The sequence below is a fragment of the Sapajus apella genome, unplaced genomic scaffold (genome assembly GCF_009761245.1).
Source record: "Sapajus apella isolate SASKATOON/1434 unplaced genomic scaffold, GSC_monkey_1.0 scaffold3, whole genome shotgun sequence".
Lineage (NCBI taxonomy): Eukaryota > Metazoa > Chordata > Mammalia > Primates > Cebidae > Sapajus > Sapajus apella.
In genome coordinates this window covers 32,343,121-32,369,745 of record NW_022436943.1, presented here as the reverse complement: position 1 = coordinate 32,369,745, position 26,625 = coordinate 32,343,121, and the positions used below count along the sequence as shown (strand labels likewise).

Here is a 26,625-nt window from a genome sequence, read left to right as displayed (position 1 = left end):
TGTGTGTTTTGTTAATATCCTTTTCTGATAGTTTTGAAGATTCTCGTTTGAATATAGTAAAACTCAACAAGAAGTAGATACAATAAAACTCAACACAGAGTAGTTTATTATTGTTATTATACTTTAAGTTTTGGGGTACATAGGCAGATCGTGCAGGTTTGTTACATAGGTATACATGTGCCATAGTGGTTTGCTGCGTCTATCCCCCTGTCATCTACATTAGGTATTTCTCCTAATGTTGTCCCTCCCATCCCCCCACCCCTCGACAGGCCTCGGTATGTGATGTTCCACTCCCTGTGTCCATGTGTTCTCATTGTTCATCAACCACTTATGAGTGAGAACGTGTGGTGTTTAGTTTTCTGTTCTTGTGTCCATTTGCTGACAATGGTGGTTTCCAGCATCATCCATGTCCCTGCAAAGGACATGAACCTATCCTTTTTTATGGCTGCATAGTATTCCATGGTATGTATGTGCCACATTTTCTTTATCCAGTCTATCATTGATGGGCATTTGGGTTCGTTCCAAGTCTTAGCTATTGTAAACAGTGCTGCAGTAACATACATCTGCATGTGTCTTTATAATAGAATGTTTTAGGAAGTAGTTTTTTTAAAAGATGGTTTTTAATATAGAATCTGAAGCCATGTCGTTAAAACTTTTTGGGATCCTAAGCTATACTGATATTCTAGACTATATTGAGTTATCTTGCACTTGGAATGGATCTTTTACTCATGCATAGTTTTATAGCATTATTCATTGGTTGTTTGGGAAATATTTACTGGTCCAGAGAGTTATGCAGATATTCTAGTGTACTGACATTATACAACACCAGAAAAACCACATTCATTAACACTATTACCAAACCCATTAGAAAAGGCTTTAAGTTATTGGAAAGCTTTCATGCTCCCAGTAGCTGATACAAATTTTCCAAAATTCTAGTTTTTCTTGAAGGCTCTAATTTTATCATTTGTTTTTCTTGAAGGACAGTCTCACTTCATTTTCTAGAAAATGTCTGCCAAATTCCCAACTCTGAATGTCTGAATAGCTTTGGTTTGTCTGTCATTATTTGAAGTAAAAGTGTTCTGTGAGAAAAGCAGCTGGTTCATCCTGTTTCTAAGTTGCACAAGTACTTTTCCTTAGGGACAACCAAGACACTGAAGTACATATACAGCAGAGGCACTTTATGAATACTTCCCATTTAGACACACAAAAGATGAGAAAGATTAGTACTTACAGGTTGAAATTTTCTAAAATTAGTAATTTGTGCTACTTGATTCAAGGACATAGTTGAAAGTTTTTGTGTTTTTTAAAACTGCAAAAGTGCAGTGGTGAAAAATATAGGGACTACTACTGTAGTTTGATGTCACTACTTTGATTTACTCTGAAGTCCAAGAAGAGTTTCTTTGTTTATAATTTAGTAATTATTAGTAACAAATCAGTTTTAGAACATTTCTATTGCCCCAGTAAGAACCATCATGCCTGTGGAACTATTTTTTAGAACAGAAACAACCTTTGGAAACAAACTACTCAGTAGTATGATGACTTTTAATTGTTTGCAAAAGTACTGTGTTACTATTTTCACTTGCTATAGGGTCAGATTGCTGTCTTATTTTCTGTCTTGTTAAGTCTTCTTAATTTAATTTTTGCTTGATTCTAACTTTTTTCCTATTGGAAATATACCCAGTTGACTTGACAGATCATTGTTACACCCATTTCCTGGACTTCATATTCTTTAAGTGGGAGAGCTGCTTACTGTCGATATTGTGTGTAATGTGCACAGTATGTCTATAATCAGTATGTGTTTTTCAGTTGTCTCTGATAAAGATTTATGAAGAAAGTATTTTTAACTTCTTTTGGCACAGTAGGTGGTTGGTTAGTGCATCCATTTACTATTATACATAGATTATGAATTGCACACTTTTTTTAGAATTTATTTTTTATATCTATTTTATTGCACTTTATGTTCTGGGGTGCCTGTGCTGAACATGCAGGATTGTTGCATAGGTACACACAATACATGGCAATGTGGTTTGCTGCTTCCATCCCGCCGTGACCTATATCTGGCATTTCTCCCCATGTTATCCCTCCCCAACTTCCCTACCCCTCGCTGTCCCTCTCCTATTCTCCCCCAAAGGCCCCAGTGTGTGATGCTCCCCTCCCTGTGTCCATGTGTTCTCATTGTTCAGTACCCGACTATGAATGAGAACATCGGTGTTTGATTTTCTGTTCTTGTGTCAGTTTGCTGAGAATGATGGCTTCCAGATTCATCCATGTTCCTACAAAGGACACAAACTCATCATTTTTTATGGCTGCATATATTCCATGGTGTATATGTGCCACATTTTCCATGTCCAGTCTATCATCGATGGGCATTTGGGTTGATTCCAGGTCTATGCTATTGTAAACAGTGCCACAATGAACATATGTGTGCAAGTGTCTTTACAGGAGAACGATTTATGATCCTTTGGATATGTACCCAGTAATGGGATTGCTGGGTCAAATGGAATTTCTATTTCTAGGTCCTTGAGGAATTGCCACACTGTTTTCCACCATGGCTGAACTAATTAACACTCCCACCAACAGTGTAAAAGTGTTCCTATTTCTCTACATCCTCTCCAGCATCTCTTGTCTCCAGATTTTTTAATGATCGCCTTTCTAACTGGCATGAGATGGTATCTCCATGTGTTTGATTTGCATTTCTCTAATGACCAGTGATGATGAGCATTTTTTCATATGTTTGTTGGCTGCATAAATGTCTTCTTTTGAAAAGTGTCTTTTCATGTACTTTGCTCACTTTTGAATGGGTTTGTTTTTGTTTTTCTTATAAATCTGTTTCAGTTCTTTGTAGATTCTGGATGTTAGCCCTTTGTCAGATGGGTAGATTGCAAAAATTTTTTCCCATTCTTTTGGTTGCTGGTTCACTTTACCGATTGTTTCTTTTTCCCATTTGTCTATTTTGGCTTTTGTTGTGCTTTTGGTGTTTTAGTTATGAAGCCCTTGCCTATGCCTATGTCCTGAACGGTTTTGCCTGGGTTTTCTTCTAGGGTTTTTGTGGTGTTGGGTCTTATGTTTAAGTCTTTAATCCATCTGGAGTTCATTTTAGTGTAAGGTGTCAGGAAAGGGTCCAGTTTCTGTTTTCTGCACATGGCTAGTCAGTTTTCCCAACACCATTTATTAAACAGGGAATCCTTTCCCCATTGCTTATTTTTCTCAGGTTTGTCAAAGATCAGATGTGAGGCGTTGCCTTTCAGGCCTCTGTTCTGTTCCATAGGTCTGTATCTCTATTTTGGTACCAGTACCATGCTGTTTTGATTACTGTAGCCTTGTAGTATAGTTAGAAGTCAGGTAGCATGATGCCTCCAGCTTTGTTCTTTTTGCTTAAAATTGTCTTGGCTATATGGGCTCTCTTTTAGTTCCATATGAAGTTTAAGGTGGTTTTGTCCAGTTATGTGAAGAGGGTCACAGGTAGCTTGATGGGGATAGTGTTCAATCCATAAATTACTTTGGGCAGTATGGCCATTTTCACATTATTGATTCTTTCTAACCATTAGCATGGAATGTTTTTCCATCTATTTGTGTCCTTTCTTATTGCCTTGTGGTCCTTTACATCCTTTGCTAGCTGTATTCCTACGTATTTTATTCTCTTTGCAGCAATTGTGAATGGGAATTCACTCATGATTTGGCTCTCTGTTTGTCTGTTATTGGTGTATAGGAATGCTTGTGATTTCTGCACATTGATTTTGTATCCTGAGACTTTGCTGAAGTTGCTTATCATCTTAAGGAGATTTTAGGCTGAGACGATGGGGTGTTCTAAATATACAATCATGTCGTATGCAAATAGAGACAGTTTGACTTCTTCCTTTCCTAATTGAATACCTTTTATTTCTTTTTCTTGACTGAATGCTCTGGCTAGAACTTCCAATACTATATTGAATAGGAGTGGTGACAGAGGGCATCCCTATGTAATGCCAGATTTCAAAGGGAATGCTTCCAGTTTTTGCCCATTCAGTGTGATATTGGCCATGGGTTTGTCTTAAATAGCTTTTATTATTTTGAGATACATTCCCTTGATACCTAGTTTGTTGAGAGTTTTTAGCATAAAGGGCTGTTGAATTTTGTTGAAGGCCTTCTCTGCATCTATTGAGATAATCATGTGGTTTTTGTCTCTGGTTCTGTTTATGTGATGGATTACGTTTATAGACTTGCATATGTTGAACCAGTCTTGCATCCCTGGGATGAAGCCTACTTGATCATGATGGATAAGCTTTTTGATGTGCTGTTGCAATCAGTTTGCCAGTATTTTATTGAAGATTTTTGCATCTGTGTTCATCATGAATATCGGCCTGGAATTTTCTTTTTTTGTTGAGTCTCTGCTGGGTTTTTGTATCGGGATGATGTTGGTCTCATGAAATGATTTGGGAAGGATTCCCTCTTTTTGGATTGTTTGGTATAGTTTCAGAAGGAAGGAGTGATACCAGCTCCTCTTATATGTCTGGTAGAATTCGGCTGTGAACCCATCTGCACCCGGCCTTTTTTTTGGTTGGTAAGCCATTAATTGCTTTTTTTTGGTTGGTAGGCTATTAATTATTGCCTCAAATTTAGTCCTTGTTATTGGTCTATTCAGAGTTTTGACTTCTTCCTGGTTTAGGCTTGCAAGGGTGTAAATGTCCAGGAATTTATCCATTTCTTCCAGGGTTACTGGTTTATGTGCGTAGAGTTGTTTGTAGTAATCTCTGATGGTAGTTTGTATTTCTGTGGAGTCAGTGGTGACATCACCTTTATCATTTTTTTATTGCATCTATTTGATTCTTCTCTCTTCTTTTTTATTAATCTGGCTAGCAGTCTGTCTGTTTTCTTGATCTTTTTTGAAAAACTAGCTCCTGCATTTATTGATTTTTTTTTTTTTAAGGGTTTTTGTATCTCTGTCTCCTTCAGTTCTGCTTTGATCTTAGTTATTTCTTGTCTTCTGCCAGCTTTTGAGTTTTTTTGATTTTGCTCCTCTGGCTCTTTCAATTTTGATGATACGGTGTCAATTTTAGATCTTTCCTCGTTTCTCTGGTGGGCATTTATTGTTATAAATTTCCCTCTATGCACTGCTTTAAATGTGTCCCAGAGATTCTGGTAAGTTGTGTCTTTGTTCTCATTGGTTTCAAAGAACGTCTTTATTTCTGTCTTGATTTAATTGTTTATCTAGTCAACATTCAAGAGCCAGTTGTTCTGTTTCCATGATGTTGTTTGGTGCTGAGTTAGTTTCTTAATCTTGAGTTGTAATTTGATTGCACTGTGGTCTGAGAGACTGTTTGTTATGATTTCTGTTCTTTTGCATTTGCTGAGGAATGGTATACTTCCAGTTATGTGGTCAGTTTTAGAGTAGGTGCGATGTAGTGTTGAGAAGAATGTATAGTCTGGATTTAGGGTGGAATGTTGTGTAGATGTCCATTAGGTTTGCTTGTTCCAGGTCTGAGTTCAAGTCCTAGATATATTTGTTAATTTTCTGTCTCGTTGATCTGTCTAATATTGACAATGGAGTGTTAAAGTCTCCCCCTATTATTGTGTGGGAGTGTAAGTCTCTTTGTAGGTCTTTAAGAACTTGCTTTATGTATCTGGGTGCTCCTGTTTTGGGTGCGTGTTTATTTAGGATAGTTAGCTCCTCTTGTTGCATTGATCTTTTTACCATTATGTATTGCCCTTGTCTCTTTTGGTCTTCGTTGCTTTAATGTCTATTTTATCAGAAACTAGGATTGCAACTCCTGCTTTTTTTTGCTCTCCATTTGCTTGGTAAATCTTCCTCCTCCCTTAATTTTGAGACTATGTGTATCCTTGCATGAGAGATGGGCTTCCTGGATACAGCACCCCAATAGGTTTTGACTTTTTATCCAATTTGTCAATCTGTGTCTTTTGATTTGCGCATTTAGCCATTTACATTTAGGGTTAATATTTTTATGTGTAAATTTGATCCAGCATTTTGATGCCTGCTGGTTGTTTTGCCCAGTTTCTTCATTGTGTTGATGGTCTTTACCCTTTGGTATGTTTTTGGAGTAGCTAGTACTAGTTGTTCCTTTCTATGTTTAGTGCTTCTTTCAGGAGCTCTTGCAAGGCAGGCCTGGTGGTGATGAATTCTCTTAGCAGTTACTTATTCTTAAAGGATTTTATTTCTCCTTTGCTTATGAAGCTTAGTTTGGTTGGATATGAAATTCTAGGTTGAAAGTTCTTTTCTTTAAGGATGTTGAATATTGGCCCCCCACTCTCTTCTGGCTTGTGGGGTTTCTGCCGAGAGATCAGCTGTGAGTCTGATGGATTTCCCTTTGTGGGTAACCTGACCTTTCTTTCTGGCTGCCCTTAGCATTTTTTCCTTCATTTCAACCCTGGTGAATCTGACAATTATGTGCCTTGGGGTTGCTCTTCTTGAGGAATATCTTTGTGGTGTTCTGTGTATTTCCTGGACTTGAATGTTGGCCTGCCTTGCTAGGTTGGGGAAGTTCTCCTGGATATTATCCTAAAGAGTGTTTTCTAGCTTGGATTCGTTCTCTCCTTCACATTCAGGTACACCTATCAAATGTAGATTAGGTCTTTTCACATAATACCATATTTCTTGGAGGCTTTGTTCCTTTCTTTTCAGTCTTTTTTCCGTAATCTTGCCATTTTATTTTATTGAATTGAACTTCAGTCTCTGATATTCTTTATTGTGTTTGGTTGATTCAGCCATTGAAACTTACTTGTGTATACTTCGTGAAGTTCTTTTGTTGTGTTTTTCAGTTCCATCAAGTCATTTATATTCTCCTCTAAGCTGTTTATTTTCTTTAGCATTTCACCAAACCTTTTTTCAAGGTTCTTAGTTTCTTTGCATTGGGTTAGAACATTTTCTTTTAGCTCGGAAAAGTTTGTTATTACCCACCTTCCAAAGCCTTGTTTCTGTCAATTCATCAAATTTATTCTCCATCCTGTTTTGTTCCCTTCCTGGTGTGGAGTTCTGATCCCTTGGAGGAGGAGAGGTATTTTAGAATTTGGTGTTTTCAACCTTTTGCACTGGTTTCTTCCCATCTTTGTAGATTTATCTACCTGTGGTCTTTGTTGTTGGTGACTTTCTGTTGGGGTCTCTGAGTGGACGTCCTTTTTGTTGATGTTGAGGTTATTTCTTTCTGGTTTTCAGTTTTCCTTCTATCAGTCAGGCCCCTTTGGTGTAGGACTCCTAGAGGTCCACTCCAGACCCTGCTTGCCTCAGGATCACCTGTGGTGGCTACAGAACAGTAAGGGTTGCTGTACGTTCCTTCTGTTGTCTTTGTCCCAGAAGGGTACCTGCCAGATGTCAGCCTGAGCTCTCCTTTATGAGGTGTCTCGTTGGATATACGGGGGTTGGGGACCTGCTTGAGGAGACAGTCTGTCCCTTATAGGAGCTCAAGTGCTGAGCTGGGAGCTCCATTGTTCCATTCACAGCTGCTGGGCAGGTGCTTTCAAGTTCATTGCAGCAGAACTCCTAACCGCCTTTTTTCCCAGGTGCCCTGTCCTGGGAAGTTGGGGCTTTATTTATGTTTCTTACGTGCTGCTGCCTTTTTTTCAGAGATGCCCTACCCAGCAAAGAGGTAATCTAGTCACAGTCTGCCAGCAGAAGTGCTGCTGAGCTGCTGTGGGCTCTGCCCGTCTGCTGCGTTAACTTCCTTGTGGTTTTGTTTACAGAGGTACCGTTAGAACTGTCTTGGTAATGGTGGTCTGCCTCAGTAGTGGCAGACAGTCTCAGAAATGGCGGACTGCCTCAGTAAAGGCGGTTGGCTTCGGTAATGGCAAATTGCCTAAGTAGTGGTGGTCTCCTGGGTGATGGCTGACAACCTTCTCCTCACCAAGCTTGACCATCTGGGGTCCAGCTGCACTTGGTGTGAAACTCTCAATCCAGAGCGTTTCAGATTGCTGGTCTCTGTGGGTGTGGCACTTGCCGAGCATGATCTCCTGGCTTCCTGTTTCAAGCACCTTTTTTTCAGTTGATTAGGTGGCTCTGTTTCCCAGGCATTCCAGGCATCAGTTGAGACCGCCACCCAGATTTGTGTGCGTTTTTGTGTGGAGACCCCTGGCACTGGCAGAAACAGCTGTGCTGGAAATTTGTGGTTGTTTTTGGCTCTGGAATCTCCTGGTCTGTGGGCAGTAAAAGGTTATTTGGAAATGTGGTGGTTACTCATCCTCTGCATTGTTCTCGCTGGGAACTGCACTCCAGAGCTGTGCCTATTTGGTCATCGTGGATCTCCTGCAGATAATTTTCAAGATTAAATTATAGTTGCAGAAAGTTTTAGACCTCATTGCAAATACACAGGAAATTTCATTGAAAGTGATTAATCTGCTATGTGATGACATGCTAAAAGAGAATACCAAAATTATAGAATTGTACATTTACAAATGCCTTTTTAAGTGTGCTCAATTAAAATAATATGCATGTCAAGTGATGTTTGATGTCAGCAAAAACTGCCTGTGCATATTTTTATATTTCCTTTTTTTTTTTTTTTTTTTTTTTTTTTTTTGGAAGATGGAGTCTTGCTCTGTCGCCTAGGCTAGAGTGCAGTGGCACCATCTTGGCTCATTGCAACCTCTGCCTCTTGGGTCCCTCAAGCGATTCTCTTGCCTCAGCCTCCAGAGTAGGTGGGATTACAGGTGACTGCCACCATGCTAAGCTAATTTTTGTATTTTTAGTAGAGACAGGGTTTCTCCACATTGGCCCAGCTGGTCTCAAACTCCTGACCTCAGGTGATCCACCTACCTCAGCTTCCTAAAGTGCTAGGATTACAGGCATGAGCTACCATGCGCAACCTACATTTTCTTATTTTTTTCTTTTTTTTTTTTTTTTTCTGAATCAGGGTCTTGCTCTGTAACCCACGTTGGGATGGCAGTGGTGTAGTTAGTCACAGCTTATTGCAGCCTCGGCCTCCTCGGCTCAGGCAATCCTCCAGCTCAGTTTTTGGGTTTTTTTTGTTTGTTTGTTTGTTTCACTATGTTGCCCAGGCTGGTCTTGAATTCCTGGGCTGAAGCATTTCCCCCACCTCAGCCTCCCAAAGTGTTGGGATTATAGGCGTGAGCCATAGCTCCTGGCTGTTTTTACATTTTCAAGGACTAAATATGTAAAATCTTATTACAGATTACATTATCAGAAAAACATTTGCAATACTTTTTAATGATATAGACCTCTAAATTTTAAATTAATTAAGAAAAATTATTCCTAGTGAAGGAATTCCACTGTCCTCATTAGTAGATCTATAGTTTGGAAATTTGTTTCCCTTCTTTTTATAGAAGTATCTGGAATAATATTTTGAATTTTGTCTCTTGCTCGGAAAGCCAAAAACATTTACTGTCTGGTTCTTTACAAATATTTTACTAGCTTCTGGAATATACTTTAAGAAACAAGGAATGGATTTCCCGAATAAGTAATCCTCCAGTAAAAATAATGAATATATATATGGTGCAATGGTATAGACTTTGGATAAACTAAAAATAAATATGAGTTGAACACTATACAACAAACCTATAGAAATATTTGTGTATAAATTTAGATAAATTTATCATGAGTCTCATAAATGCGAACTAAAATTACCTACTTCAGTAGTAGCAATAGCTCACGCCTATAATCCCACCACTTTGGGAGGTCAAGGCGGGTGGATCACTTGACTTGGCAGTTCGAGATCAGTCTGGCCAATGTGGTGAAACCCTACCTCTACTAAAAATACGAAAAAGTTAGCCAGGTGAGGTGGTGTGTGCCGGTAGTTCCAGCTACTCAGGAGACTGAGGCAGGAGAATGGCTCGAACCCAGGAAGCAGAGATTTCAGTGAGCTGAGATGTCGCCACTGCACTCCTGCCTGGGAGACAGAGCAAGACTTCATCTCAAAAAAAATAATAATAATAATAAAATAAAATAAAATTACCTACTTTAAAACTGATATTAAGAAAAACAATCATGCTTTCTTGTGTTTGTGCCTGATGTCTCTGACAAGAGAAATAATTGTTCTAAATGAGCATTGCACATTTAAAAATTTTTCATTTGAAACTGAGCTTAATTTTTCAGATGATATAACTTGGCCAATGTGTTTTTGATGTCTTTTCCTAGGAATTATTTTATTTTTGAGTGGACATTCTTTTTATATTTTCCCTCTTTAGAGGGCATTCAAGGTAGGCTGAGTGGGACTATATAGTATTAAGTGTTCGATTCTAGGATCCTGTAAGAGTTTAAGCAATGTTTTATGGGAGTCTATAATATAATAACATATAGATTTATTAATCATTGCCTGGGGGAACTTAGAAGATAAGGTGTTGAAGCTGGACTTTGAAGGATGGCTAGGATTTAGGCTTTTAGGGATTTGTGCTTGGGAGACCAATCTGTGAGGAGTGAACTTTAAGAAAAGAAAGAGGGAGCTGTCAGTGGTAGTGCGATGGGAGATGGAGCTGGATGGGTAGTTTGGGGCTTCAGTATTCATTCACCTAAGAGAAAGGGAGTTTATTGACAAAACATTCTGAGATTGGTATAGTGTCTGACACCCAGAGGTGCTAAATTAATACTGTTTGGGCAAATAAATAGGGAGCTAATTGAGGAAATTGAGCAGGAGAAACATAGGGTAAACACCTAATTACAGAGGGTGGTCCGAAGTTGATCATCACAACAGCAAGATTTGCTAAGTATTAGCCAAGGCCCTGTTAACGTTTACCTAACATCTTTTTCTTCCTAATTCCTACTGGTACCACTTTAACCAATGCCTTGTAATATTGTAATATTCCTTCTCCCTATTGCTTCCAGTCTTTCATCCCCTGAATTATTTAAGTGCCTGATTTTTTGACTAGTATGAGTACTTTGCACATAGATTCTCACACATTTTTTCTGATGGATGAATGAAAGTCATCACTTAGTAGTCTTTTGAAACAGACTGACAGCATGCGTATGAGCCTTCCAAAATCCTTTTTACTCAAAAATAATAATAGGATAATTAGCCTCTTGATTGAGTCTTCCATTTTACTCCATATTAAAGAACTAGTGGCTGGCATTCTCATTTGGATTCCTGAAATTGAATTCTGTTTTTAAATTTCCTTGGAGGAGATGCTCTTATTAGACACTCATTCTTAAGTGTCTACAGTCTTAAGACTAGTGAAATAGTACAATCTAATGGCCTGCTTGAGGGTTTTCTTAACTCACCCTGGGTAAGTTATTAAATAACTTTTATATTTTTTTCTTAGGTATCTTAATGCAATTCAGACAATGTGTCCACACATTCTTCGCTATTTGACTACAGCAGTCATAACAAACAAGGATGTTCGGAAGCGCCGGCAGGTGCTAAAAGATCTAGTTAAAGTTATTCAACAGGTAAAACTAAAATTAACACTGAGTGTTTTAAAAAGCACCTAAGGTTTAGGTCTAACCTCTTTTTCTAAAGTAAGAGTTAGTTCTTAAGGTAAAAATGCTTTTAGACATAGGTGGGAAGAATACATGAAGTTCAGAAGAGAGAAGAGCCTCAAATGGGCTTTTGTTGTCCTTAAGTTCAAGATACGCAAGTTGGATGTGGAATGATTATTACTGTCTGCTAGATTAACACTTAATATACATTACGCATTTGTGTTTTTCTTATTGCAAAGAGTGAAGAAAATCTGGAACCTGGAGGTGGGGGGGTCATTACCTGTATCGTTATAGATGGCTGAACTTTGTATACAATACAGTTTCAGTAGACCCCAAGTTGGGCAAAAGGTTCAGGTAACCATGCTGGTTGATATTTAGTGAGCTTATCAGCAAAACCCATAGATTGGGAAAATAATTATTTAAGAATGAATTAAATACAAAGAAGTTACTGTCATTCAGTAGGGAATGAATACCCTTATGCTTGGGGAAGATCTTTGCTGTTTATTGACTAAGGGAGACTTTTGGTAGTAGGGGAATTTGAAAGCTTTCAGAATGCTTCTTAGATGAGAATTAGAGAACTTGGTTTGAAAGACATTATAAGCTTAAGGTGTGGTCTGGAATCAAAATAGGAACAAAATTGCTTTAAGAAGATGCTGGGTAATTTGATTAGAAATTAATGATAAGGAAGCAGAAAACAGGAAGATTGAGAAATTCTGGGGCAATCTGCTAAACAGTGTTGAACCACACCTACCTTGACCTTTATTTATTTTTACAGGAATCTTACACATATAAAGACCCAATTACAGAATTTGTTGAATGCTTATATGTTAACTTTGACTTTGATGGGGCTCAGAAAAAGCTGAGGGAATGTGAATCAGTAAGTATGATTTTTTTACTTACAAATTTATAATCTTAAATTTTTGGATATTTTAAAGTTAATCTTGCAGTATCTTCATTAAAATAATGAAGTGTAATTATAACAAAAATATGTTTGTTAATCTTAAAATGGCCTAAGTGACTTATTAACCCTGTCATGACTTAAATGGCTTATGTTTATTAATCGTAAAATAGGAATGTGCTACGTAATGACTTTTTAAATGTTATTGCCATGTGTTTATCCCTTCTGTGAGGGAAGTTTGTTAAAATATTGGGGGTAACTTAAATTCACAGATATAATTCCACATCTTATCTTGAATGAGTAAATATAATATTTCTTATGTATAAGCAAAGTCACTTTGAATTGCAATATATGGAGTGTTTTTAATTTTGTTTCATAGGTGGGCTTATCTTTAGAATTTTTCACATGATTGTATTTAACATTTGTGATAAACCACTCAATTCTTTGTAGTTACAAGTTTTATAACTGCAGTGCCTCCTGTTGTTTAACAACTGTGGAAGAGTTAGATTATAGTTGTTTTGAATAATTAGTTTACAAGTTTTAAGAAACTAAACTAAGAATTTTACCTGCTAAATGTAGTCACAGTTACTAGATTCACAAGTTACTGGTCATCAGCTTCATCATTTGAACCAAAATTTTAGCACAAAATGGGCAATTTGTTGACAAAGATTTTATTTCTCTAAGAAAAAAAACTGATCATGCAAATGTACATTCCCTGGTGATTTTCAAACATTGGACGGAATAGAAAATTAGAATCCAGATGGTAATTTGTGTTTTTCGTAGTCGTTTCATTATTAAGGTAAACATTGGTGTATATTCATTATGCTAAATGTCTGGGTTTTGCTGTTGAAAGACCTAGAGAGCACTTGGTTGCTGTTCTTGAAGTTAAAACATTCTCTTTTAATTATACCATCTATGGCATAGGAGCCACCTTTTGCATTCTTTTCCTTTCTGATTTCTAAGTCTACTTAAGGTTACAGAAATACTTAGGGCTTTAGTTCATTTATAACTGTTTTAAATAGTTGGAAAAGATTATGTTATCTGCAGAGCATTTATGTAGAATAATGGATAGCACCAAACTTTGTTGTCAGAAGGCTACTTTATTAAGTTATCAGTGGAACAAGAAAACATAGCAGTTTTTAGGTCTTTATTTTGTGGCATTCTTTTACTACTTATTTAAATCATTAAAGATTTGAAAACAGTATTATAGAAAGTGCTGTGGTATAGAACTCATGATATTAGAATGGAAAAATAAAGCAGACAAAATATTTGATTCAAGTTTCAGGCAATTGCTTGTCAGCATCGTTAATTTTTGTTGTATTTGTACATATAGGTACTTGTGAATGACTTCTTTTTGGTGGCTTGCCTTGAAGATTTCATTGAAAATGCCCGTCTCTTCATATTTGAGACTTTCTGTCGCATCCATCAGTGTATCAGCATTAAGTAAGAACACCGTGGTTTGATTTGTATTTTCTACTTTAAAATTTCTGGAAATTTCCATTTATTGTGTATTTACACTTAATAATCCAGTTAATTGGATTTTTATTTCCCTTTGCTTTCAGAAGAACAATGAAACAATTTGATAATTTATTTAAAAACCTAACTTTTCTACAGGCTCAGATATTTTTAGCTTGTATGTATATAGCATTTTTCAAAATACTAAGTTGAAGGTAGTATTTGGTTGTCAGTTACCTTCTTGAAGTATAAATACTGTTGTACCTTTACATGAGAAAAATGAAGTAAACATTTCTAAAATGGTTTTCAACAGCAGTTCAAAGAAGGAGATAACCATTACATCGGAAATTCTGTTGAAAGACCACTACATTTGGTAGACCTTTCCATTTAGTTTGTATTATTTAATTACATATTTGAATTCTCATATAGTAAACTATTGCATCTTAATGTGTTGTAAGATAGAAAAATTATGGTGAATTTTAGTTGGAATTTCCTCTGTTCTGTGAGAAAACTACTGGGAAAAAATTGTGAAATGTACGTAACCTATTAGAAATAAATTGTACACATTAGAGTTTTAAAAGTAGCACCCTGTGGGCACAGAGGAAGTCAAACAGAAATGTTTAAAAACCTACTACTTTAATGTTTGCCTCTGAGGAATAGTGCGTAGAACAAATTCTTTTGCTTTAATGCCATTTGTTTTTGCTTATCCATACTTGACTGGCCTAATTTTAATGGGTTGTCCATTGAAGTGGTTCTCCAGAGATAGAAGGATAGCATAATCATGGGATTTTTCCTATGGGAATTGAATCCTTGCCTTCAGTTTTATTAGCACTTTACTATAGCTTGCAGACAGGATTTTTCAAACCTGATTCTCTTATAAATTATGTGAAAATTCCTAATACTAATGTTGGTTGTGAAATAAAGAGATATAGGTACATCATATGTGGGGCTCTGGTGGACAGTGGGTAACTGAATTCTTGGATTGTTGTTTGTTTTTAAGGTTTGTAATTAGAGCTTATAAAAGAGGGATATTAGTATTTTGGTTTCCCTTACGGAATTTTCTCCATTTCTCATTATAATATGGTCATTTAGGAGTTTTTTGGTCCAGAACTGATTTAGCTACGAACGCTGTTGTGGGCCTTTTGAAAGCTGACTCTTTTTTTCTTTTTTTTCCATCTTTAGCACCTAACATACTAACTTTGTAGCACCTAATATGCTTTGTTCAGTATAGTGTGAGGATACAATATAAATATTTAAGTAAATTTCTTCTGCTCTTTGTATTAGTGAACTTGCCATTTTTGTCCATAATAATGCTTTTCTGCTTTGGTATTTGCTTCCAAGGTACTATCAGTAAGATTTTTTCTAGCTCTTTTATCTCTGCAACCATGGATTCATTATTTTCTTTCTTGGGATTTAGTTTATTATCTTTTATCAGTGAAATAGATTAAGTATGTGTCCTCCTTACTGAAGAGAGATGTACAGCTCAAAGAAGTTAATAGAGTGGGAATGTTTCTATATACTTTTATGTGGCATTACCTAAGAATTTTTCAATTTTTTTTTTTTTTTTTTTTTTTGGTGTAGATTTTTATTATTTCCTTGATCACTGTAGTTTCCTGCTAGACAAAAATCTACAAAACATTTTCAGACTAAAGTCCTAGTGGCTTTCCAGAGTCCGAAAATATATTTTTTCTAGTAGTAGCATTTTCTTTCACTTCAGTTCTTCAATTTTTTTCAATGTTTTATTAAGATGATTAAGAATCCATAGATCAATAATGTATGTTCTTCTTTTCTTTCTTTCTTTCTTTTTTTTTTTTGGAGGCACAGTCCTACACTGTTGCCTAGGCTGGAGTACAGTGGTGCAAACTCTGCCTCCCGGGTTCAAGAGATTGTCATGCCTCAGCCTCCCAAGAGGCTGGGATTATAGGCATGTGCCACCATGCCCAGCTAAGTTTTGTATTTTTAGTAGAGATGGGGATTCACCGTGTTGTCCAGTCTGGTCTCAAACTCCTGACCTCAAGTGATCCACCAGCCTTGGCGTCCCTAAGTGCTGGGATTATAAGCGTAAGCCACTTGTGCCCAGTGTTTTTTCAAATACTGTAGTAGAATTTTCAATCTGAAAGAAATCTTAGGGATCTTCTAATCCAATAACACAGTTACTTTTCAGTAAATTTTATGTAGTGATGGAAATGTTTTATATCTGAAAATGTATTTATATGTGTTCAGTATGGTATACTTTAAAGGTGGCTCACATTTCAAGATCTTGAAGCATGGCTTCCAAATCTCTGTGTGTGTGGCACTACGACTTATTTTCAAATGCAGTATTGTGTATATGAATATATCTATTTATATATGTATATAAGCCGATCAAAGCAGAGCCCATTCACCTTGCCTGTCCTATAGCTCTGTTCAGCTTTTCTTCTGACTACTAGAACACGTCTTTGGAACACAGTTTGACTAACACTGACTCAGAACAACTGCATTGTTATGTAGCCAGGAAACTTAAGGCTTGAGGACAGTAAGGTGCTTAGGTCTTGATAGACCCTGGACTAATAGGTATCTGATATTCATTGGACTGTACCTCATTATAAATTCCTTCTTTATTTTTTTTTTGAGACAGAGTCTTGCTCTGTCATCCAGGTTGGAGTGTGGTGGCGGAATCTCTGCTCACTGCAGTGTCCACCTCCCAGATTTAAGCGATTCTCCTGCCTCAGCCTCCTGGGTAGCTGAAATTACAAGCGTCCACCACCACACCTGGCTATTTTTTATATTTTTTTTATTAGAGATGGGGTTTTACCATGTTGGCCAGGCTGGTCTCGAACTCCTGACCTCAGTGATCCGCCCGCTTCGGCCTTTCAAAGTGCTGGGATTGTAGTGGTGAGCCACTGCGCCTGGCCTATATATTCTTTTATATTGTGAACAATTTATATTTTCAGAAATGTCAGGTTTAGATTAATTTGTTATTTAGTGTATCAGTTGAGCCAGAGGATAAGGATGAAAACACTAAGTCAATTTAACTCTGTGTTTCAGAATCTCTGTAGAATTTGTTTTACAAACTCCTTGTAGCCACCCTAACCTTTTGAATCAGATTTACTGAGTAGGCTATGCTATGATTTGCATCAGGGCTGCTGTGCTGTATCTTGAGGGTATTCCGAAGCACGCCAGAATCAAAAACCACTGCGTTAGGTCACCAATTTTTTTTTTTTTTTTAAAGATGGGGTTTCACCATGATGGCCAGGCTGGTCTTCAACTCCTGACTTCAGGTGATCTACCCACCTTGGCCTCCCAAAGTGCTAGGATTATAGGTGTGAGCCACCGCACCCGGCTAGGTCACCAATTTTTAAGGTATGTAATTACAGCCTGCTAAAATGAGTGAAAAAAAATCAGTAATTTAATACCTTTGTTGTAAAATGAATTAAGAAGGTAAGCTTCTTTGTGTTTTTAAAGATGCTTTAATGGGTTAGAAAGACGGTGGCTGGAAATAAAAAGTATTTATGTTGGTACTTGATAAATACAGCTAACATTTTAATTTGGGCTCCAAGGACTTGAAATCTACAATAATGACTAACAAGATCTCAAAATTACCTTTAAACAATACATAGGAAAAAAAATACTTGTTCTCTGATCCCGAGGTTTTAAACCTAGCTGTACGTTGAAATCATCTGGAGAAGTAAAACAATCAGAATTTAAGCTTAAAAATAATAGATTTCCTGGTTTCATCCCAGACCTTCTGACTCAAAATCTCTGGGATATAGACTTGAGAATCTGAGATTAAACCTCAGGTGGTTCTTTTGCAGTCAGCCTTGGGGAATCATTGCTGTAAATTTGTGATTTTGTAGTACTGATAATACATTAGAATCAAATGGGAAACTCATTGCATACTCAAGTAATAAAAAATACTGGATGACTGAGCCTAACAGTTAAAAAACAAAAACAATCTCTGGGGGGAGACCCCAGTGACTATGTTTTTAAAAAGATCCTCTAAGGGATTTTGATGCAAGATCTGGCTTTTTTTTTTTTAAAAAAAAAAAAAAGCTAAACTGTTTATTTTGAGATGATTTGTATCAGTTTTAAGAAATAATAACGAGACCCCCCCGCTGTGTTCTTTACTCAGTCTCTCCCATTAGTAACATTTTGCAAAACCATGGAAAGGTATAGCAACCAGGATGTTGATGTTGATACATTCAAGATATAGAACATTTCTATCACCTTCAAGCTGCTGCTTTATGGTGGTATTCTCTTCCCTGCCATCTTCTCCTTAATTTCTAGCAAACACTCATTTGTTCTCCAATTCTATATTTTTAGTACTTTAAGAATATGCAAAACATTTTCTAAAAATTAGTGTTAGCTTCCTAAACGTTAAATATGTTACATATCATGATTAAGGTATAATTAATTAATAGCAACCTAACTAGTAGTATAGTTCTCCAAAGAAAACATTACAGATGTTAATGAGTGCCCCTTTTGGCCAAACACAGAACAGAAAGTAGTGAGTACACTTTCAAAGAGCTTAAAATCCAGAAGAAGCGGATATTAAATAAGTAGACAAACAAATATAAAACTACGAATTATTGAAAATATTTGTAATTTTAGGAAATTTCAAAATTTTATATTTGAAATTAAACATTATTTAAAATATGTCCATATCGTTCTCTAGTCACTCTGCTTTGAAGAGCAATGAGAAGAAAATTAGATAGGTTCAGTGAATCCTGATAACTCTCTAAATGGAATATCTTTAAGCCCCAAACTAGACTTTTTACACTGAATACTAACTGTGGCAAGTTATTCCATTCACTCGTTTATTCTGGCTTATTTTTACCTCTAGTTAAAGTTATTTGATGCTTCTATCTTTTGGGGGATAGGGAGAGGGGAAGGATATGTCTCAGCTTTCTTTTCTTCCGCCAAAGGACACATTTCTAATGCTGAAAATAGTATTATAAAACCCATAATTGATTATTAAACTCCATTTGTAATTCAGAACATTCTCTGTTAATAGATTTCCTGACTAAATGCCTGTAAGCACATGTGATAATCATAGCTTTATAAAAATGTATTATTAAGAATGTTTTTATATAAGCCTATAGATATGTAGGATAAGTTACAAATCTGTTTACCATAAAGTATGCAACATCTGTCAAAAAAGATTACTGTGGTGGGGTTTAATTTAGTATAGCTGAATAGTTTTATCAGCTATGGTATGTGTCTGAAATTTAAAAGCTGTTGTTCTAAAATAATTCTTGGACCAGTTTTCAATTGTAGATAAAAACAAAGTATGGAAGTAATATTTTGAATGTATATGATAAACATGTTGGAGCATACATTAATGTAATTTCCCAGTGGAGCTTACTTTAAGTTTTGAAGTTATTCTACTTTGCTTATTTTGTTAAGTTACATTTTAGGTCTTAATATTTATTACCTCATAATAATTTATATTTAGAATTACTTACTGATAGTTGGGAGAAATAGAAAGGTGTGTTTCCAGATGGAGATAAACAGTTTCAAAGGCCATTATCATTGCATTTTTGCATTATCAATAAGGTTTAGTTAATTATAAGATTATAAAGAGATGTTGGGAAGTTCAGTGAGAATTTTCAGTTGTCACATAAGGATTTAGCATTTCTCAGTTTTCTCCTGTTTTCCTTGTCCTATATCCTCCCAATCATACAGTTAAACAGTTTGCACTTAACATTTAATCTTTAATTATTGTCTTTAATTAGAAAAGATTTGGATTACTTTTCTTTGGATGTGCTGAATAGTTGGCCAACAGTCTTCAGTAAAAACTAGACCAGTGGTTCTTATATTCTAATTGTTAAGTCAGCAGTATTTTGAAATAAATTGTGCCATCATATAAAATTTGGAAAGCCAGGTTATGCAAAGAGGTAATTAACAAGACAGGTGAAATATAGGTTCCCCAGATCCTTATTTTTCCAAGTCTTTGTTGAGATAAGAGGGTGAGGGAGGATGGTGGCTAGGGGACGGTTCAGAAAAGGAAGACCATTTAAACGATTATGCAGTGAAAAACTGACAGAAAATCTAGAGTTGAATCGGTTCCCTAAATCAAGACATATGTCTGTGTCCATAAATGGGATCTCTGGTATTTTTTACTTTCTGAAAACAAAAAAGTATTTCATTTTGTGCTAGAAGCATGAACATGTTTAATTAAATTGAACTGAGGATGAGTTTTTTTTTTTTTTTTTTTTTTTGGCTTTGGCTTTTGAAGTAGCCCTTAAGAATTCTGTGCATATCTTATTTAACATATTTGATATTGTGTTTTTTGTGTGTCAGTTGAGTAGGAGAGCTACTTAGGTTAAAGATATTTATAAGGGATTTACAGAACATATTTAAGTATCTACCTTAAGCTGCCTACAGACAAGGTTGAGATTTTTAGTGTAATCTAAATAATCTAGAAATCTTGGTGTTCAAAATCTGGATTGAACTAGGTATTTTTCTCAGAAATTCTGCATGTTGTTGGATTTTGTCTTTTAGTTTATTGATAAATTGAATTATATTCAGTAACATGAGGTAAGCATTTTTGTCTTTTTTTTTTTTTTAATTGGTTTTTTAGTGTTTTTGCCCCGTAGCCACTAGACCACCAGGGGGACAACTTTTTGTCTTTTAAGTTTTGATAGGATATTACACTTTTATTTTAAAAATCTGTACTATTCTGTATAAAATTGCTAGATTGGAACAGAAGTGTAGATTTTGATTATTTCTATTAGTCATTTTTTTGCTTTTTGTTTTCTTTGCTTTTTGCAGAGACGGAGTCTTGCTTTGTTGCCCAGGCTGGTCTCAAATTCCCTGGCTCAAGCAATACTCCTGCCTTGGCCTCCCAAAGTGCTGGGATTACAGGTCTGTTAAACACTTAGTTTCTTTTACGTTGTGTATTTTCATGTTACTTAAAACAAACTAGACTAGTTCCACATTCTTTAATTCAGAGTAATAATCAATAGCTTAGATAAACTGAGATGCCGTAAATAATATACTAGTATTCCTTGGCCCTTATTTCAGGTTTTTCTTTGACTTGATTCACTAAGTAAAGATCAACAAATAAGTGATCAACAAGCACAGTGCAAACAAAGAGATTTGAGAACAGCTTACCTAAGGAAATTTTTTTTTTTTCTTGGAGACAGAGTTTTACTCTTGTCACCCAGGCTAGAGTGCAATGGCATGATCTTGGCTCACCGCAACCTCTGCCTCCCCAGTTCAAGCGATTCTCCTGCCTCAGCCCCCCGAGTAGCTGGGATTACAGATATGCGCCACCACGTCCAGCTAATTTTGTATTTTTTAGTAGAGACAGGGCTTCTGCATGTTGGTCAGGCTGGTCTCAAAGTGCCGACCTCAGGTGATCCACCTGCCTCGGCCTCCCAAAGTGCTGGGATTACAGGCGTGAGCCACTGAGCCTGGCCTGCTTTTTATTTTTTATGGAGACACAGGGTCTTGTTGATCTTGTTCTGTCATCAGGCTGGAGTACAGTGGTATAGTCATAACTTACTGCAGTCTCAAACTGCTGGGCTCAAATGATACACCTTAGCCTCTCGAGTATCTGGGACTATAGGTGCAAGTCACCAAGCCTGTGTGTGTGTGTATGTCTATGCGCACGTGTGCACAGAATCTCACTTTGTTGCTCAGCCTGTGTGTATGTCTGTGTCCATGCACACATGTACACAGAATCTCACTGTGTTGCTCAGCCTGGTCTCAAACTTCTGACTTCAGCCTTCTAAAGTATTGGGATTATAGGTGTGAGCCACACATCCAGCCTAGAATGGAATTTTCATTCTACTGTCTTAAAAATCTGAGTAAATATCATTTCCTTAGGTAAGCTGTTCCCAAATCTCCAGCTTAGAACTGGTAGACCTTTCTGCATCTCACATAGATAATTCCTTCCACTTTTCCTTTTTTTTTTTTTTTTTTTTTTTTTTTGAGATGGGGTCTCACTTTGTTGTCCATGCTGGAATGCAGTGATGCCATCTCAGCTCACTATAACCTCTGCCCCCCCAAGATCAAGTTACATTTAAGTCAAGACCCCCTTGACTTAAACTCCATAACGGCTGACAACAGAGGATATTTTGTCAACAGCATGTAACACAGTTTATATTTTGTTGAGTGAATATTAGCAAAGGAAAAGGATTGGTTTGGTTTGGCTGGCGTATTTATGAAAGAGGATAATGGGAACTTGGAAAGTTAAAAGTATTGAAAGGAATTTGGGAATAAACTGGGTGTAATAGTACCCCTTATCCAAGGGGTATGTTCCAAGATCCCCAGAGGATGCTTAAAACCACAGGTAGTACCAAACCCAATACATACTGGGTTTTTCCCTGTGCATACATACCTATGATAAAGTTTAATTTATAATTTGAGCACAGTAAGAGATTAACAACAATAACTAATAATAAATAGAACAATTATAGCAAAACGCCAGCATCACTACTCTTGTAATTTAGGGCCATTATTAAGTAAAATAATGGTTCCTCGAACACAAGCACTGTGATATCAGGACACTTGATCTGTTAGCTGGGATAGCTACTATATAACTGATGGGTGGGTAGTGTATACAGCATGGATATGTTGGACAAAAGAATGATTCAAGTCCTGGGTGAGACAGAGTAGGACAGCACAAGCTGTCATCCTACTACCCAGAACAGTGTACAATTTAAAGCTTACCAATTGTTTATTTCTGGAGTTTTCTATTTAATATTTTCAGACAGGGATTGACTGCTGATAACAGAAACCAAGGAAGATGGAACTACAGATAAGTGGGAACTACAATAGTTTGGTTGTAGAACTAACCTGGTAGCTATGTAAGATAGATTGAAGAGACTCAAGAGGTAAAGAGTTAGAAGACTAAGAAATAGTAATGGAGCCTGAGCTAGGGTAATGACTAGAATAGGAATCAATCAGACAGTAAAAATTTATTGTCTTCTGTGTACAAGGCATCATGCTCTAATTGCTGGACATAATGGCAATGAATGAATGAGGAAGATACCGTACGTGCAGTTTGTTTACATGTATACAGTTTACCTTGGAAGCAGATATTCAATAAAACAATTACAAGTGACTAGAATAGGAATCAGTCAGACAGTAAATATTTATTGTATCCTGTGTACGAGGCATCATGCTACTAATTGCTGGACATAATGGCAGTGAATGAGGAGGATATGGTGTGTGCACTTTGTGTACATGTATACAGTCTGCCTTAGAAGCAGATATTCAATAAAACAACTACAGCAAAAATAGGTGCTATGAAAGCACTCAAATGATGTATCACAGATGGGAGAGGTGTCTTAGGAGGCTTATGGAGGGTCTTGTTTTAGCTGAGACTTGATAGTTTCAATGAAGATAAAAGACAAACATATATATACATGTATGTATACTACATACTCTTAAATATTATACATGCATATGTAGGTACTCTTCCATCAGCTGAACTGACAACCTACTAAGACTGCTGTGTTTTTAATTCTGGTAAATTAAGCATTGCAATGGCCCTCTTCAACCTGATCATAAAATTGGAAAAATACAAAATGCAGATTGGTTGATATCAAAGAGTATTTTACATCAAGATCTTCATGGTCTGGTCCTTTCCCTCTGTCTCTTTTATCAAATTCAGTGGCCATATAGGCTATATAGTATATAGCTCCAGGGAGTGACCCCACAGTTTATAGCATAAACATACACATTGCCCCTGAGTTTTACTTATGTTTTTCCTGAGATTTTACTTATTACTGATGCTCCTTATAGGTTTACTTTTTCAGTAGCTTTTGGGATACATACGGTTTTTGTTACATGGATGAATAATATAATGGTGAATTCTGAGGTTTTAGCTCATAACTTTTAGCTCCCACTTATAAATGAAAACATAAGGTTTTTGGTTTTCCACTCCTGCAATACTTCACTTAGAATAATGGCCTCCAACTCATCCAAGTCACTTCAAAAGACATTATTTTCTTCCTTTTGATGGCTGAGTAGTATTTCATGGTTTATATATACCACATTTACTTTATCCACTTGTTTGTCAGTGGGCACTTAGGTCGGTTTCTAAGTGAATTTTGAATTGTGCTGCTAGAAATATGTGTGCAAGTATCTTTTTCATGTCTTCTTTATGCAAAGGTTTACTTTGTATAACCATTGCGTAGTTGTCCCTTAGTCCTTGGGGGACTGGTTCTAGGACCCTCCTGGATGCCAAAATTCATAGATTCTCAGGTGACTTAAATAAAATGGCAAGGTATTTGCATATAACGTATGCATATTATCTCATACTTTTAATCATCTCGAGGTTCTGTTAAAAATGTAAATGCTATGTAAATAGGTGTTATATTGTATTGATTTTTCATTTGTATTATTTTTGCATGGTTATTTTTTATTGTTGGGTTTTTTTTTTTTTCCACAAATATTTTTTATCCATGGTTTGTTGAATCTGAGGATGTGGAACCTGTGGATATGGAGGGCTGACTTTTAATATACCCTTATATAGAAGAAACATCATAAAAGCGTTTTAATCTCTTAGATCATTACTTGTTGAGCATCTGGTATAAATGTAAAGTACTGTTCTAGAACCTGGAGGATTTCCGTAAATACAGAATGTAGCATCCTCCCCTCAAGAATTTTACAGTCCAGTTGGTGAAGGGAATAGGTCGTGCATACTACAGGTCAATAGGCAGAAGCATATGAACAAATCAGACAGTAGGGGTCATGGTATGTAAGAGAAGGGTGATCCAGAAATACCAAAAAGTCACTATGCAGAGAGTGAGTCAAGACTGTGTACACAAAACTAAGTTTTTGGACCCAGTTAATTAACATTGCTGTTTTTACTTTTCATTAGCATGTTGGCGGATAAACTGAACATGACTCCAGAAGAAGCTGAAAGGTGGATTGTAAATTTGATTAGAAATGCAAGACTGGATGCCAAGATTGATTCTAAATTGGTGAGTATTATGTTAGCTATGCTATATACTGTCAGTTCCTGATTTTACTTTTAGGAACTCCTAACTAGGACCTTTTATTACCTCCTTTAATAATTTATTTTGTTTCAATGTAAAATAGTTCTTTGAAGGCAACAGCAGCCTCATATTTTTTTCTTGCTTGGTAAATATTGTCATCTCTATACAGTGCATTAAAATATATGCAAAGGTTATGTCATGCTCATTACTTACTGAGAAAGTTATTAACATTGTAGGATCTGTTTCCCTGTGTTTCCTTTTAGGGTCATGTGGTTATGGGTAACAATGCAGTCTCACCCTATCAGCAAGTGATTGAAAAGACCAAAAGCCTTTCTTTTAGAAGCCAGATGTTGGCCATGAATATTGAGAAGAAACTTAATCAGAATAGCAGGTCAGAGGTAAGAACCACACATTTTCTATTCTGTCTGGGATTTAGCAACCATGTAATTGTTACATGAAGTTTGGAAGTCTGTCAATATGAATTGTAGCTGATTTTTTTTCTCTTTAAAGGTATGAACATTTTGTTTAAGAAATTACTTAACAGAAATGAATTTTTTCTTAGCTGTATTATATGTATTAAACATGGAAACTGAAAAAGAAATTGTGTTCCAGTTCATTATAACTATTTTTCTTTTGCTTTTACTCTTCCTGTGTGACTTCATTAACTCATTTCCTCAGGGTTTTCAACACATCATTTTGATACTGGCAGATGATAACTTACATGTGTAGCTCTCTTTCAAGTGTTCAAAATGTGTATTCTTTCTAAATCTAAAGAAACAGTTATGTAAAAATGTTGATCTTATTATATGTATTAGTCCTGATCTTATACAAATTTCATTATCTTTCATCTGATATTCATATGAAAAATTAATCTCCCATTTTGGTAGAGATCCTGCATGTTAGATATTAAAGAAACTTGAATGGCCTTATAATTTTGGAATCCTAAACTATTTTTAATGTTGTTTAGACATTATGAATATGTGTAACTGGAGAATAGGAAGTCATTAGGAAACAGTTGTGGAATGTGCAGAAACCCCTTTTGATTGAAATTTTAGAACAAATTTTGTCCACAGAATAGTCCTTTAGTTCGAAAGAGAAGGATGCATTGGAATGCGAATTGCATGCTTTAACCAAGTTTGGAATAACTGAGCCTGGAAAATAACTTTCATATGATGTTTTTTTTCCGTATGCTTCAGGATTTATTTGTATTTTTTATTGTTCCAGTATTAATGATACTGTTATTGCTATATATTTTAATTGGCCAAAAACTATGTCAGATAATAATTTTGATAAGTTGGTTTTGTCCTAAGTGGGACATCTGACATCTATCTAGTAATCACAGGAGTTGAGATCTTACAATGGTTTGGCAAGAGTAGTGCTAAAGTAAATGCTTTGTCACTTTCTTCTATGTTAGCTTTTTCCAAAAGTATTTTCTTTTTACCCTGTTGATTTCTTTTTGCATATTTTAGGCTCCTAACTGGGCAACTCAAGATTCTGGATTCTACTGAAGAACCATTAAGAAACAGTGAAAAAACTATAAAGGAAAGATGATATAATAAAATTATTATGTAAAGGGTACCTTACATTTTGGAAACAGCATATTGAGTATAAATTTTGAAGAATTGGAATAAAATTGACTATGATTCATTTTATTTTGCTGTCAGTTTTCTTGCATGTACAAGTTTATGGGGTTTTTTTTGTTTTTTGTTTTTTTACTTTATTTTGGAATAATTATATATTCAGAAGTTTCAAACATAGTACAGAGAAGTCCATGTAGGCTGAACCCAGTATCCCTCAACTTTTTCATTTTATGTTACTATGGTACAGTATCAAAACCAACATTGTATGTGAATCTACACATGTAATAAAATGGTATGTGAATAGCTCCATACCATTTTATTACATGTGTAGATTTATGTACATCACTGCAGCCAAGAGAGAGAACTATCATCATCATGATCTCCCTCATGCTACCCTTTTGTAGCCAT

General features: G+C 36.1%; 1 protein-coding gene across 1 annotated transcript in view; it reads left to right on the top strand.

Annotated features, from left to right (window-relative positions):
* Window positions 1-26,289, top strand: part of EIF3E (eukaryotic translation initiation factor 3 subunit E) — a 59,661-nt gene extending 33,372 nt beyond the window's left edge. The window contains exons 8-13 of the mRNA XM_032251779.1: window positions 11,194-11,320; window positions 12,126-12,227; window positions 13,582-13,691; window positions 24,520-24,622; window positions 24,901-25,035; window positions 26,107-26,289. Coding sequence (XP_032107670.1) covers window positions 11,194-11,320; window positions 12,126-12,227; window positions 13,582-13,691; window positions 24,520-24,622; window positions 24,901-25,035; window positions 26,107-26,145 — 616 coding nt within the window. The 3' untranslated portion in view covers window positions 26,146-26,289. The remainder of the gene's footprint in view (window positions 1-11,193; window positions 11,321-12,125; window positions 12,228-13,581; window positions 13,692-24,519; window positions 24,623-24,900; window positions 25,036-26,106) is intronic.
* The last annotated feature ends 336 nt before the right edge of the window (window positions 26,290-26,625 follow it).